The following is a 12,073-nucleotide window of genomic DNA, read 5'->3' on the forward strand; positions in this document are numbered from 1 at the left end:
GGAAACCCGCATAGGGCCGCCCGCTACGCGTTCGTTTGTACATAGTTTTCTTTGTTCGCTGTTCGGAGATTGTACTAAAACTAATACGCTTTCTCGATAAATATCGGGGAGAGGCCTAGAATTCCAGATTTGATAGTTAAAATGTTCAATGCGGATATTTAAAGTAGCTCGTTCCTGTTTAACTTTCTTTGTTTGCTGAGGAGCTAGCGAGCGTCAGAATTATCACGCTTTCTCAACGATACCGTTAACTTGTCGAGAAAAGACGAAAAATTTCTGGCTTATCGAAAGATTATGACTTATGGCTCGTCGAGATTTTTAATCCTTGTTCTATCGAATGAGTATCCGGGCATTCATGTGTATTTTGTTTAGAAATTCAGTGAAAGAAATCAAAATTTATGTATTTTTACATTATTATTGATTTTATTAAATTTCTAAATTTTATTTGTTAGTTTTGTTACTTGAAAATTGAAAAAATCCTGACCGGAATATATGCACTAGGAAAAAAGTTGTTAAGTTGACTTTTAGCTTGATTAAATTTCTTCAGTTCAAGCACATTTTTGTATTTAACTCAAATACATAAAATACTTGAACTTTAAGCATTTATATATTGAAGTTAAATATATAAATGCTTGAATTGAAAAAAATTAATAAAATTGAATATTTTAGTTAAGTTAACTTTTTTCTCAACGTGTGCATACTAAGAATTCCGTACAAAAAATATAGTGCTAGATATAGATATAAGTTGTTTGGATCTTCGATTCTAAATAAAATTAATAATAAGGAAAACAGAAACTTTCCGATAATTCCAGCACATTCTACGTTCAATCGTGTGTGCGTGGAAATATTATGGATAGATCGCTGCTATTAGGTGCGCTTTAGATTAGACTTTGAAAGATGTATCATACCTAATGACTAATATATTACGTGGAATAAAATATAAAGGCTTCATTTCTATTAAACGGGTATAATTATCTTAATGGGATAATTGACGTGAATAGACGTCTTCGTAACAGTGTACGGCGAAGCGTCTATAATACTTTTTTTTGCGGGCAATTTGTAGCTTCGCGTTATTTACGCGATTATCGCGCCGGAACATTAGGCTTATCGGCGTTAAAAGTGACATGAGACTTGGGAGACAAAGATCGACGCGAGCTAAAAAAAAACCAGCAGCGTCATGAATGTGTAAAGATACACTTTTACAATGTCTGTCGTCAGCAGTAATAGCAATATCGGCTGCGAATATTTTTTGCTAACTGTCAAAAAATATTAAAAAAGTCTTATTGACGATCGTGGCGATTTATGTTAAAATTATTCATTCAATATTTCTGGTAAAGAAGAAGAATTCATCCTGAGACTCCGAGGAGTAAATTATTTTCCGATTTAACGAACGTAACTTCGTTCGCACGCGACTCTATAGAAAAAAGAACCCACACGCGCAGATGGAGAAGAGAAAAAACGGTAAATGCTGGGGAATTGGGAACATCTTTTATTCAACCAGGAAATGAAGCTGTATTCGGTGACACTTACGCGCCCACGCATTCTCGTAGCCGTGTCGAGAAACGAGACTATTCTTTTTTTTTTTATGATTATTATCGAGGCGAAATGAATTCGAAGGCGGTACAATATCCGGGAATCACGCGTCATAAATTTGTCTCTTTTCTTCCCTCCCTCGGGGCTAGTACGGAAGTGGCGAGCACGGCGGATGACAGAAGCGGCATGAATAAGTGATTCGAGGAAAAAAAAAAGAAATGAAGTTTACTTCACCGCGGGCGGTAAATTGATTAATTTTAATTACGAGCGGCGTCATAAAGAAGCGTCTTGTAAATAAGATTGCAGAGACGCGTCAGGTTCTCGCGCGCTCGTTGTTTCGTTAATGTAATCGATGCTGCGACGCGATGCAAAAGGTGATGGCGCATCTGCATCGCGAGGAATACGTTTAGCCGTTATTTTACGATCCTCGTCCGCGCGACGGTGGCAAGGATTAAGGACAACTTTATGCATTGCAGATCTTAACGTCCTCCCCGCCTTCTCTCTTGCCACGTGCATCTTTCGCACCTGTCTCCGCCGCATTCTGGTATATTAATTCTCTTTCTTTCTCTCTCTTTCTCTCTCACACGCGCGTTCCTCGGCTAGATAATCGCGCAAGGCGTAATCTCGCGAGATTGCGTTGCAGTAAGACCGGCGACACTTTATCCGAGGTCGATAAGATATAATATTGGCTCTCGGGCAATCATACGCGATACTCGCAGTGTACTAACATTAGCGCTAAATATAGGCTCCCCCCTCTCTGCTTTCTTCCCTAAAGTGATTTTAAACATTTCGTCAATGGCGAGGTCCCTCAGTCCCACGTTGTTTGCTCATGGTGCCAGTTGGTTCTTGCGAGACGCGTCCGAGACCACTCGCCGCCTTTGGCCGCGTCTTGCACTTGACGATTTTTAGCGCCGCGTTTCCCTGTTTTTCCCTCGCGAGTGTCAATTCGCCCTTGTCAATTACCAGTGACTTTCGCGCTCGTGCGTAAAATTCGTCGATAATTCTACGCTGTGTTCGTCCATCCTCTTGGAAAATTTCGGACGAAAAGCGAACTTTGGGGAATCTTGTTTACGAATGGATTTTGATTTACGCCACGCGGGGTGAGTAAAGAATTTCATAAATCCGGCAATAGAAGCCGCGCGAATCAAGGCGAGCGTCAAGATTTGTTGTCGCGAAATCGCGATTCTTTCGCGAGGATGAGTTTGTTTTTCTCAAAACGAGTTGTACTTTGCGGTTTGCAGAGTGCGATATACTGACGTGCACACACGTCTCCCAGTGGATGTATACCTTCTTCTTGACACGCGTAACAGAACGAAGGGGTTTTACCCTGTGTGTTTTAAGTTTTATCGAAATTATCGAATCGACTTCGCACTTTGAAATTTTTTCTTGCGATATAGGTACGTGCAATTTTCCCGAGTGTTTTTCATTCTGATGAGTTTTCAGCTAGCGCGCAATTTTACCTTGAACGGCACGCGACAGTGAATTACGTCGACACAATTAGTTCGCGCGTGATAATTCGGAGCGTTCGAAATTCATCAATCCTTGCGAATTGATCGCGTACGAGAGACGCAACACACCGGACAGCATCTGGAGAAGCCGAGAAAGAGCATTATCGATGTACGACTTAACTTCTCAATAAATACGACGAAATATCGCTTATCGTGGCTAGCTGCGCCTGTGCAATTCGTGGATGCACCTGCCGACTATCGCCGTTGGGAAAACAGATTTGCTAATTAGTCTCGAAGAGGGCGTTTACGATGTTGTCGCGAACGATTAAGAGACGAAATAAATTACCGAATTTTGACGTAACTAAACCTCATTTTACAATTTCTCTCTTTCTTTCTCTCCTCTCTCACGCACACACACACTTTCGCCTACTGATCTTGCACAACTGTTTATTCTATCTTCTTTAATTTTTTTTTATTTTTATGACTTATTTTTTCTTTCTTTTTATTATTTTTGTTGTTTTATCAATTCTTTTTGCTGCATTATTTCTTTATCTTTTTATTCTTTTTTTGTCCTTAAAGAATTTATCTTACAATTAGAACACCAATAAATGCTTTGCTTTCAAGGACAGAAACTAGTTAAAAAGTTAAAGTTAATAACTTTTAACTTAGTTAACTTTTAATAATTTAATTTTTAATTTTAATTATTTATTTTTGAAACACGTAAACTTTAATTTATTAATTTTTTTCCCAAGTAAAAAATTTATTTATGTAAAGAAAGAAAATTATAAAATTATAAAAATTATTTCTTTATTATTTCATATAAACTACAAGTAAAATATTAAATTTGTTTGATGATCTATATTATAATTGAATAATTTTAAAGAATTACGAATTTCTAATTTAAATATGAATAATGCTTTTTAGAATTAGCTTTTAATTTAAACTTGACATAATTTTTAACTACATCAGTTTTTTGTTTATATAATTTTTAACTTAACTGAATTAATTTTAATAAGAGATATTAATTTAATTTAATTAAAAAAATATATTAACTTTTCTAGTCTCTATAAAATTTTAATTGTTATTTGAAAATACGAGTATAGACTCAAATAGTTGTACGCACAATTATATTTTATGTTTCTTTTTTTTATTTTATTCTTATTGCTTTTCAAAAACGATTATGTACAGTTGTGTTCTTTATTTTGAGTTTATTTGTATTTGTGATCTCTGTGCTCGAGGGTACTTGTCCCGAAGCACTTAATAAATGATGCTTCTCTATCTTCGTGTTCTTCTTCTCTGCCCCTTCGAATGTCATGGGAAAGCTTTCAAGGTTTTCGTTGCGTCTAAAATATTTGCAAATTAAATACCTTTTCACATTGATATCACCATAACAAAAGATTCTTACGCAAAATTTACAACGAATTGCATCTTGCGACTGTTCCGGCATTGCGTGTCGGTCACGATAGATGATAAGAGAAACTTGAGAAATAGTGTTTATCGGAAGACGAACGGAAAGAATAATACTTCTATTTTATCTTCAAGGTCTTCGGGAATGGAGCACGGACAGCCGATGCGAAGGGAATAAGATCGGCGCCATGACACGCCCTTGTATCGTCGAGATTACCGTCGACTGAGTTTCACGTGTATCACCGGTGAGTTATCCGACCTCTACCCAATTCTTGTTAACCCAATTTCAAGTCGACCTCCGCGCTACCGTTAGATATTTCCCAGATATTTGTCTTTGCACCTGATAAATTGTGGATGCCGCGAATCGGCGTGCAGCTTCATGCGTCGCTCGTCCAAGGCTTTTTCCGTGGCGAAACCATATAAAAAAAAAAAAAAAAAAAATACCAGAACCTTTCGAAACGTCGTCGTGTTTTGTACGTAATATCGTACCGTTCTTATTATACGAGCGATAACTCTCCGGCGACTCATGGAAGATTTTGCCTGGAGTTTGATGCGTCGCCGACTGTCGCCAGGCGCGAGCAGGGGAGCTGGGGGAACCGCTCGTCGCCGACGCGGCGCGACGCGCGCGCATTCATCGAGCCTAAAACGCGGAATCGAGCCGTATCGGAACCGCCGCCGGAGGCGTACGCCGACGTCGCCGACGTCGCCGATTTCCCCGATATGTACATTTCCGCGTACCCGCATCGCGCGGGCCACGTATACACGTACACACGCCGCGCCGGATCCGCTCACGTGAGCAGCTCACGCTGAATGACAATGACATCTGCTTCGGATTCGCCGCTGCCGCCGGCCGCTCCTGTTATCGCGCCGTGCGCAATCGGCGGGCGGGATAATGAGCGGGCTCGTGATTCTGTTTAGATTTTTGCGCGCTATTTCCCGACGGGAGTACACAATGGCAGACGTTGTCGCGGTTGTTCGCGCGGAAGCGATTTCTCGCTTTATCGAGTCGGCCGCGCGAAAATAGCGCGCCGTTACAAGACCGCTATTATGCATTACGCAGCGAAATTCGCATAATCGGGCACGCGCGCGTCGGGGAGCCTTGCGCGGCCTTTTGCAGCTCGAGAATCTGACGCCGCCGATTTAGTCGCGATGAACCGTACATCGGCAACTGGTTTAAGTTTGTCTTCCGGTCGAGAACGCTAAGTGGAACACAAATCGACTGATTAGAGTAGATAATGCGTGTATGATTTGAGAGCTGCGAATCAGCGTAAATTTCGAGTGAATGAAAATGACGATTGAGGGGAAAATTTCGTCACAATTGTTCGTCATATTTCAAGCATTTGCAGTGAGAAAAAAAAATTTTTTTTTTAAACCAAAATTTTTTTAGTCCGATACGCTCAACTGATTGAGTTGCTTCGACGAGTACTTAATTGTATCAAAAAAAAGATATAGTTCAATCGTGCCAACAATTCGAAGTTTTTTAACCGAGAAATCAATTAAACCAGTTCAATGTTTAGTTGCACGTATCGAATTAAATATTTGAATTTTACGACGTTTTTTTTTTCTCGGTGTAAGTATTAAAAAAAAAAAAAAAAATTATGAAGAGCACGAAATTAAATTTTCTTTACATCAATTAAGAAACACTTATGACTAGAGATGTTAATAACGTAACTGTATGTCGCACCATCAAAAATGTGTCGTGAAGAGAGTGTGACTTTTATTTTCCAGTCTCCTCGCAATATCTTACATTTACGAGACCCGCGATTTTTACTGCGGAACGTATATCGCGACGATTTCGCTCGTAATACTCGGCACCGGTTATAAAATGTACACTCGAAACGGCATTCCCCTCGCGCGTCTCTCGGGCAGGCGACGAGAGCCCGAAAGAGAGAGAAAGAGATACCGTGGAAATATAAGAGCGAGCTAAAGGCAGGATTGCACGTTTATTGCGCAACGAGAACCGGCGTCATATGTACGAAATGGTCTGCCCGGCTCAGCTGTTGTTATCACTCGGCTCCATAAAATCACGAGGGGAGGGGGAGAGAGGGATTCTGTTTGTTTCCATTGGCACGTCCGCGACGTCACGAAATGCGAGATCGTGACACGATCGTGACACGTCGCGCGATAATACGATTTCGAAAATGACCAACCGAGATAATGCGATGCCCGACTATTGGCTAGATCATTTACGTTGCGCGGTCGGATTTCCGAGCGGCTTTTCGTGGGAGTTTCGCTAAACGGAAATAAACGACTGTCTGTACGTGTAGCTCGTCGGAGATTGATGCCTCCGAGAGATATTCTCTGTTTCTCTCTTTCTCTCATTCGTTCTCTCAGCGGCCCGAGTCTTGAACCGCTGCCAGATTTCGCAGCAATCGAGCATAAGGTCGATCGCTGCACGCCAGAATGATGGACACCACTTTTGTGTTGGCTTTCCTCTCTTCCCCCGTTATTCTCCATTGCAGAAAAGAATTGTGTGCGTGCTTAAGTCCCATTTTTTATCGTACAAAGGTTTTATAGGTTTTATGTGGACTTTTCTCGCTCCATTTTAGCCGTTTGTTCTCGCGAGAGGAAGAAATATGTGCCAAATTCAGATTTACTCGCAAGACTAATCATTTTTCTAGTCAAGTTCTCGCAAATTCCGGCGCGTGTTTTATAGATAACGATGGAATTTGGGTCATTGTCATTTACACATCACGTTTAGATTACGACGTTAAATATTGACCATTTTAAACCGGCGACGTAAGGTATAAGTCAAAGATCTTCAACGAATTAAATAATTCTCGTCTTTGATTGCGGAGTCACGATATGCATGTGCCAGGAAATTTAAGATTAATTTTAAAATGATTGTCCGGTGATAGCGTATCGTACTAAAAATCGCGCCGCGGTGAGTTTAAAGTGCCTACAGACGACACTTTATAGCGACGGAGAGCATTTCGCGCAGATCGAGAGATAAGTAGAGAAATGCGATAAAGATTATTGACTTAATCGCGGTAGATCATTGAGCGGTGCAAAAAAAAAAAGAAAGAACGAGTGGATAGCGATAACATCAATCGAAAAACATTAGTTAATGTCAATCGAGTAAAAGAGAGATAGAGAGGAGAAAAAAGGAAAGAAAGAAGTGTCGTTTCATTTTCGAAATGCATGGTTACATATCTTCGCCTCGACGGCACAACAAAAGCGCACATTTCCCCGTTAAAAGTTACATTCACACGTGACGCGTATCGCAGCTCGCGTTTCCCTCGTCCCTTTTGGATCATCCTGTTTTATTACCCGCAAGGAAAATATATACTATATAAGCTTCAAGTACGAGAGAAAAGGGAGGCAGAGGTAACTGAGAAACGTACGACACGCTATATTCGGAAGAATGCCTTCTCGTTACATTAACCCCAAGTCTTATTCGTCTCTCTTTTATTATTTAAAAGTGTTTTTGTTCAGTTATTTATACGCGGGGTACAACAATGATCGCGGAGACCATCTTCTCGCGTGCACAAAAGGTGCGTTTTCCCGCGTCACGTGTGCGCTCGGTTCCTCTTTCTTAAGGTCTCCGCGGCGGCGCGATCTCGATCAATCTCTACACGCGTGTGCGTGTCCACGCGGATATTTTTGCGGCACGTGCGTACGGGGAAATCCGTCTAAAAATACGTGTCGACGGGAACTCCTTCGGAGCGTCGCGATCGCGCCGTTTCCTCGCCGCGACGCGACGTCGCGGCAAAATTGACCTATTTCGCAAGAACTGCAACAGGAAACTCCAATGTTGCCCGAGATGACGAGCGGGTTCGAAGGATTCGTCTCATTTCACGGTCTAACGCGACTTTCTCAGAACGCCGTTCAAAACGCCGAATAAATCAAATTCTCTCATTCGCGATAGCTTCATTGACACACCCCTTAAAAAAGAAGAGAACTGATAGTGTTTTAGTAAACTAATTACTTACATGAGTAAGTGATGATTCAGTTCGACTGATGGAATTTTCCCGATAAAAAAAAATGGGAAAAAGTCTTATCGTTTTGAATATGGACTTTGGTTCGTCAATTCACAAATGTGAATCGTTTTCTATCGGCAATTTTTATCAGTTCTTTTTTTTCATGGTACATCAAAAATAATCCTCTATGGTCCAATGTTTTCTTTTCCAATTCTTTCTTAGTTCAAGTAAGCCAATTTTTGACAGCCCAAAAACTAATAGTATTTTTGAAAGGGTTTTTGGATTGTAAAAAATTTGAAAAAATTCTGACATACTCTTCCAACGTTCCAGACAATACGATTTGACCCGAAACATTTTCAATTTTTTCTTGTACGTGTTCGAATTTGAGGCAGAGTAATTCAGAATTGAAAATTTGAGTCAAATCCTCGATTGGACCACGAAGGATTAATCCGAGGAAACAGTCTTGATCTCAACAATAGGGATAGACATCGGAGAGGCCGCTCTGACGAAAACGTTATGATTCTGCTTCCAGGCCCCGTAATACACTTATTATTTATGAATGGATGGAGCTGCGACGGGAATTGGAGGAGGATCGGTTGCGGATCTGGGAAATCTGGAAAGATGGTGGCACAATCCGGGGATCGTGGCCTGGAGCTTCGTGCTCTTCGGCTGCTTTCTCCTCAACGCGACACTTCTGCTCGCGTTTCTCGTCAGGCCAGGACTACGCACCATCTCTAACAGGTAAGTGGAGCGACCATTTCATTGCCGGGCATGGTCAAGTTGAAAATGCTCGAGTCGAACTCTCGATTTCGAGGAGAAACATCTCTCTCCCGTCGTCATCCCATCGTCACGTCATTAATCCCTCGATACTTTTATCTAACATCTTGCTACACATCTCTCTGTTGTTTGCCAAAACACTTCGTTATTCGATGTCATAAGAGGGCAAGTCACAATTACTGCGTATTACTTGTTTGTCCAGGACGGAAAAATGGATAATGCACTATAGATAAATAATATCGTCGACATTAATGCGATTGTAAAGTTGCCATCACGTTGTCGTCGATAAGCGGCTCCGTTAGTCACGCGGACGACGTCAATTCTCGTAGGCGACAGTTTTTGAGATTGGTTTGCGCGTTGACGTATGCGACGACGAGCGTGATCACTCCCGCGGACACGGCGGAGTCTGCAAAGGATACAGGGGACATACACGAGCGCGTTGCAACCGAATTGCTAGTCGCGACGCGGTGCTCGCAGCGTCGCGCGCCAAACCGGAAATAAAACCAGCTCGCGACCGCGCGAACAGACGACGAGGTGGAAATAATATATTTAGGCGTCGCCCCGCACTTTCGCGTAATAAATACGCCGAGACGCCACGGCGATAAATAATACGCTACGCGTATTATTTATTTCACGCGTTGCTGCGTTTTGTGCCAAGGTTAATAACCCTATGTGCGCATCGATAGCGCCGGCATTTGCATTCTTTTTTTTTCTTTTTTTTTTTTTCTTTTGTGCCTGAGTCGATAATCGACTAAACTTTATGGCTTTAAGCCGCGATAAAACGAAATAATGGTAAAGCGCGGTAATGTTGCGATCCGAAATAAATAGAAATTCGTCACGCAACCGATATTTATATCCGCAACTTGCGGACGTAATGGATTTAAGAACGCTACGACGAATTATTATTATTTTTTTTAATTGGCTACACGGAAAAAAAATTAAGATTAAATCAACAATTCATTGTTTCATATGTAAGCAAGGATATAAAATCTTGAAAGAATCAACAATTTTATACCGACATAATTTGCTAACTTGAAAAAATTTTATTTTTTCATGTAAAAAAATTGTCTGTTTAAGATCAAATTTTATATTCTTGCTTATATATGAAACAATGAATTGTTGATTTGACACTAACTTTTTTCTGTGTTTAATCGCGGGAAATGTACATACTTCCAGGGGAGTATTTTTAGAATTTCGCATTGCATCAAGGATATTTTGGCTACACAATACGAGCTAAAAGTTATTGAAATTTAGAAATTGAATGCTTCTCTAAGTTTATTCTTTTTTTCCTAATCGACGACAAAAAAATATTTTGTTACAAACGCCCGAGTTTTGGCTCTAAAATTAACTGCAAAGAAGTAAACAATGATAAATATGATTTACAATGGTTCTTGCAGGAAAAATTTAATGTTTTGCTGCAGTTTTAAACAAATAACTTTTAAACGAGTAAGTGCATCTAAATCAATTTTTGCACAAATATCAATTAAAGTTTTATTAGTATATGTAAAAGTTGTGATGTAATGTAATTGGTAATGTGTGTGCTACTTCTCCATCGAGTTTGCAAATAAATACTGCAAAATGCGATTTTATACATAAGAATAAACAAAATTAAATAATACTTTATAATACTAAAATTAAATATAACTTTTAAACCAACAAGTAAATTGTGCTAAAATTTTTCACAGATATTCAAACACAATACTAGAATATTCTATGAAATTCTTTTATTTTTGAGAACGTTTTGAGATATGACCCATACATTCTTAAAATATAATACCGCCGTGGCCCCACCGTGTCGATAGCAGGAAGATCATTTTTCGCTCGCGTTACGTCCTTCTGCATATGGACGGGTAAATTTTCCACCGTGCCCATAAATAAAATAGACGTTTTTGTAACGTCGTTTCTATAGAGCGCACGAATCTCGTGCTCCACGTGGGACCCTGCCAGTCTAAATATTTTAGTTTGTGATCCCGTCTTGTCGTCGTTGACGCGACCGCGTAATGCGGAAAGACGAACGGAGGAGATAGGTATCTTCCTCTTGTAATTTTCATTGGAAATTTAGCCGTCGCACAAACGACTCGAGGCCTACTTGCGTATATATAAATAACCGCGCACTGACATCCTCGAATTGCGGAGTATTTATCTTTTGTTTACTGTACAAATAAAATTTCGCGTGAATCAGTGTGACGCGTCATGTTGGTCGTATATCGTAACTAATGCCCCCACGTCGAGAGAGACGAATATGATGCCTAAGTCTCGTTTATTGAAACACGATTGGGCCGAGACTCAACTAATTTCCGCGAAAGCAAACGTTTGATATTAGTAAGCCGTATTAATAGAGCCGCACACCACTGGGACTGAATCTATCATTGTTATTACGTAGACCTCCACCTGCCGAGCCAGGAAATCAATTACTCGTTGAGCGAGTACCAAACCCTGGCAACCGCTGCAGCGAAATGTAATAATAAACCCGTCGTATTTTCAGAGCACTTGGTTGCCGTTAACAGTGCAACTCGAAAGTGTATAACATTTCATTCTATCGCTGTAAAGACGAAACTTCATTTATTATCGCGCCCACGTCGTTTTTGCAAAATAACGCGAACGATATATTTTCGAGCTATACTTAGATCAAAGCGAGCCTCTGTTGACGGAATTTGTTCGTCGAATCTATTGACAGCGCAAAGTGAAACGAAACACCGTGAGTAGTCTTTTAAATGCCGTCGTTCTCAAGACAAATTTGTTATACTGGCAGAAACGGCGAGCGCAATCCGTCCGCGCGTGGAGTAAAAATATATCAGGCGACTCGGTACACAATTTATTTTACATAATAACGTTCGTGTTTTTTTTTTGTCAACGTTAATGTGGCTTCTAATTAAAAGCGCAGCGAAAAAATACAACAATAAAATTCTGTCTTCTATTCTTTTTGTTGTATTCCATTGCTTTGTATCCTTTTTAATGCCGCTTTTTATCGACAAGTTTTATATTTGTTTC

General features: G+C 40.3%; 1 protein-coding gene and 1 long non-coding RNA gene across 3 annotated transcripts in view; one reads left to right on the plus strand and one right to left on the minus strand.

The window, feature by feature from the left end:
• LOC105208194 overlaps positions 1–12,073 on the plus strand; it is a 31,116-nt gene that overhangs the window by 14,942 nt on the left and 4,101 nt on the right. The window contains exons 1-3 of one of the 2 annotated variants that reach the window (XM_011177979.3): positions 752–2,630; positions 4,521–4,630; positions 8,838–9,046. In XM_011177979.3, the coding sequence (XP_011176281.1) occupies positions 8,865–9,046 (182 nt within the window). In that variant the 5' untranslated portion in view covers positions 752–2,630; positions 4,521–4,630; positions 8,838–8,864. Of the gene's footprint in view, positions 1–751; positions 2,631–4,520; positions 4,631–8,837; positions 9,047–12,073 lie in introns of those variants that run through there. The other variant, XM_011177978.3, reaches the window with a different exon arrangement.
• Positions 4,109–4,524, minus strand: LOC120359616. Its single transcript, XR_005576395.1, has 2 exons — positions 4,384–4,524; positions 4,109–4,321 (listed from the first exon to the last, which is right to left on the minus strand). It is a non-coding gene; the product is annotated as an uncharacterized LOC120359616 (long non-coding RNA).

This window comes from Solenopsis invicta, chromosome 14 (genome assembly GCF_016802725.1).
Source record: "Solenopsis invicta isolate M01_SB chromosome 14, UNIL_Sinv_3.0, whole genome shotgun sequence".
Taxonomy (NCBI): Eukaryota; Metazoa; Arthropoda; class Insecta; order Hymenoptera; family Formicidae; genus Solenopsis; species Solenopsis invicta.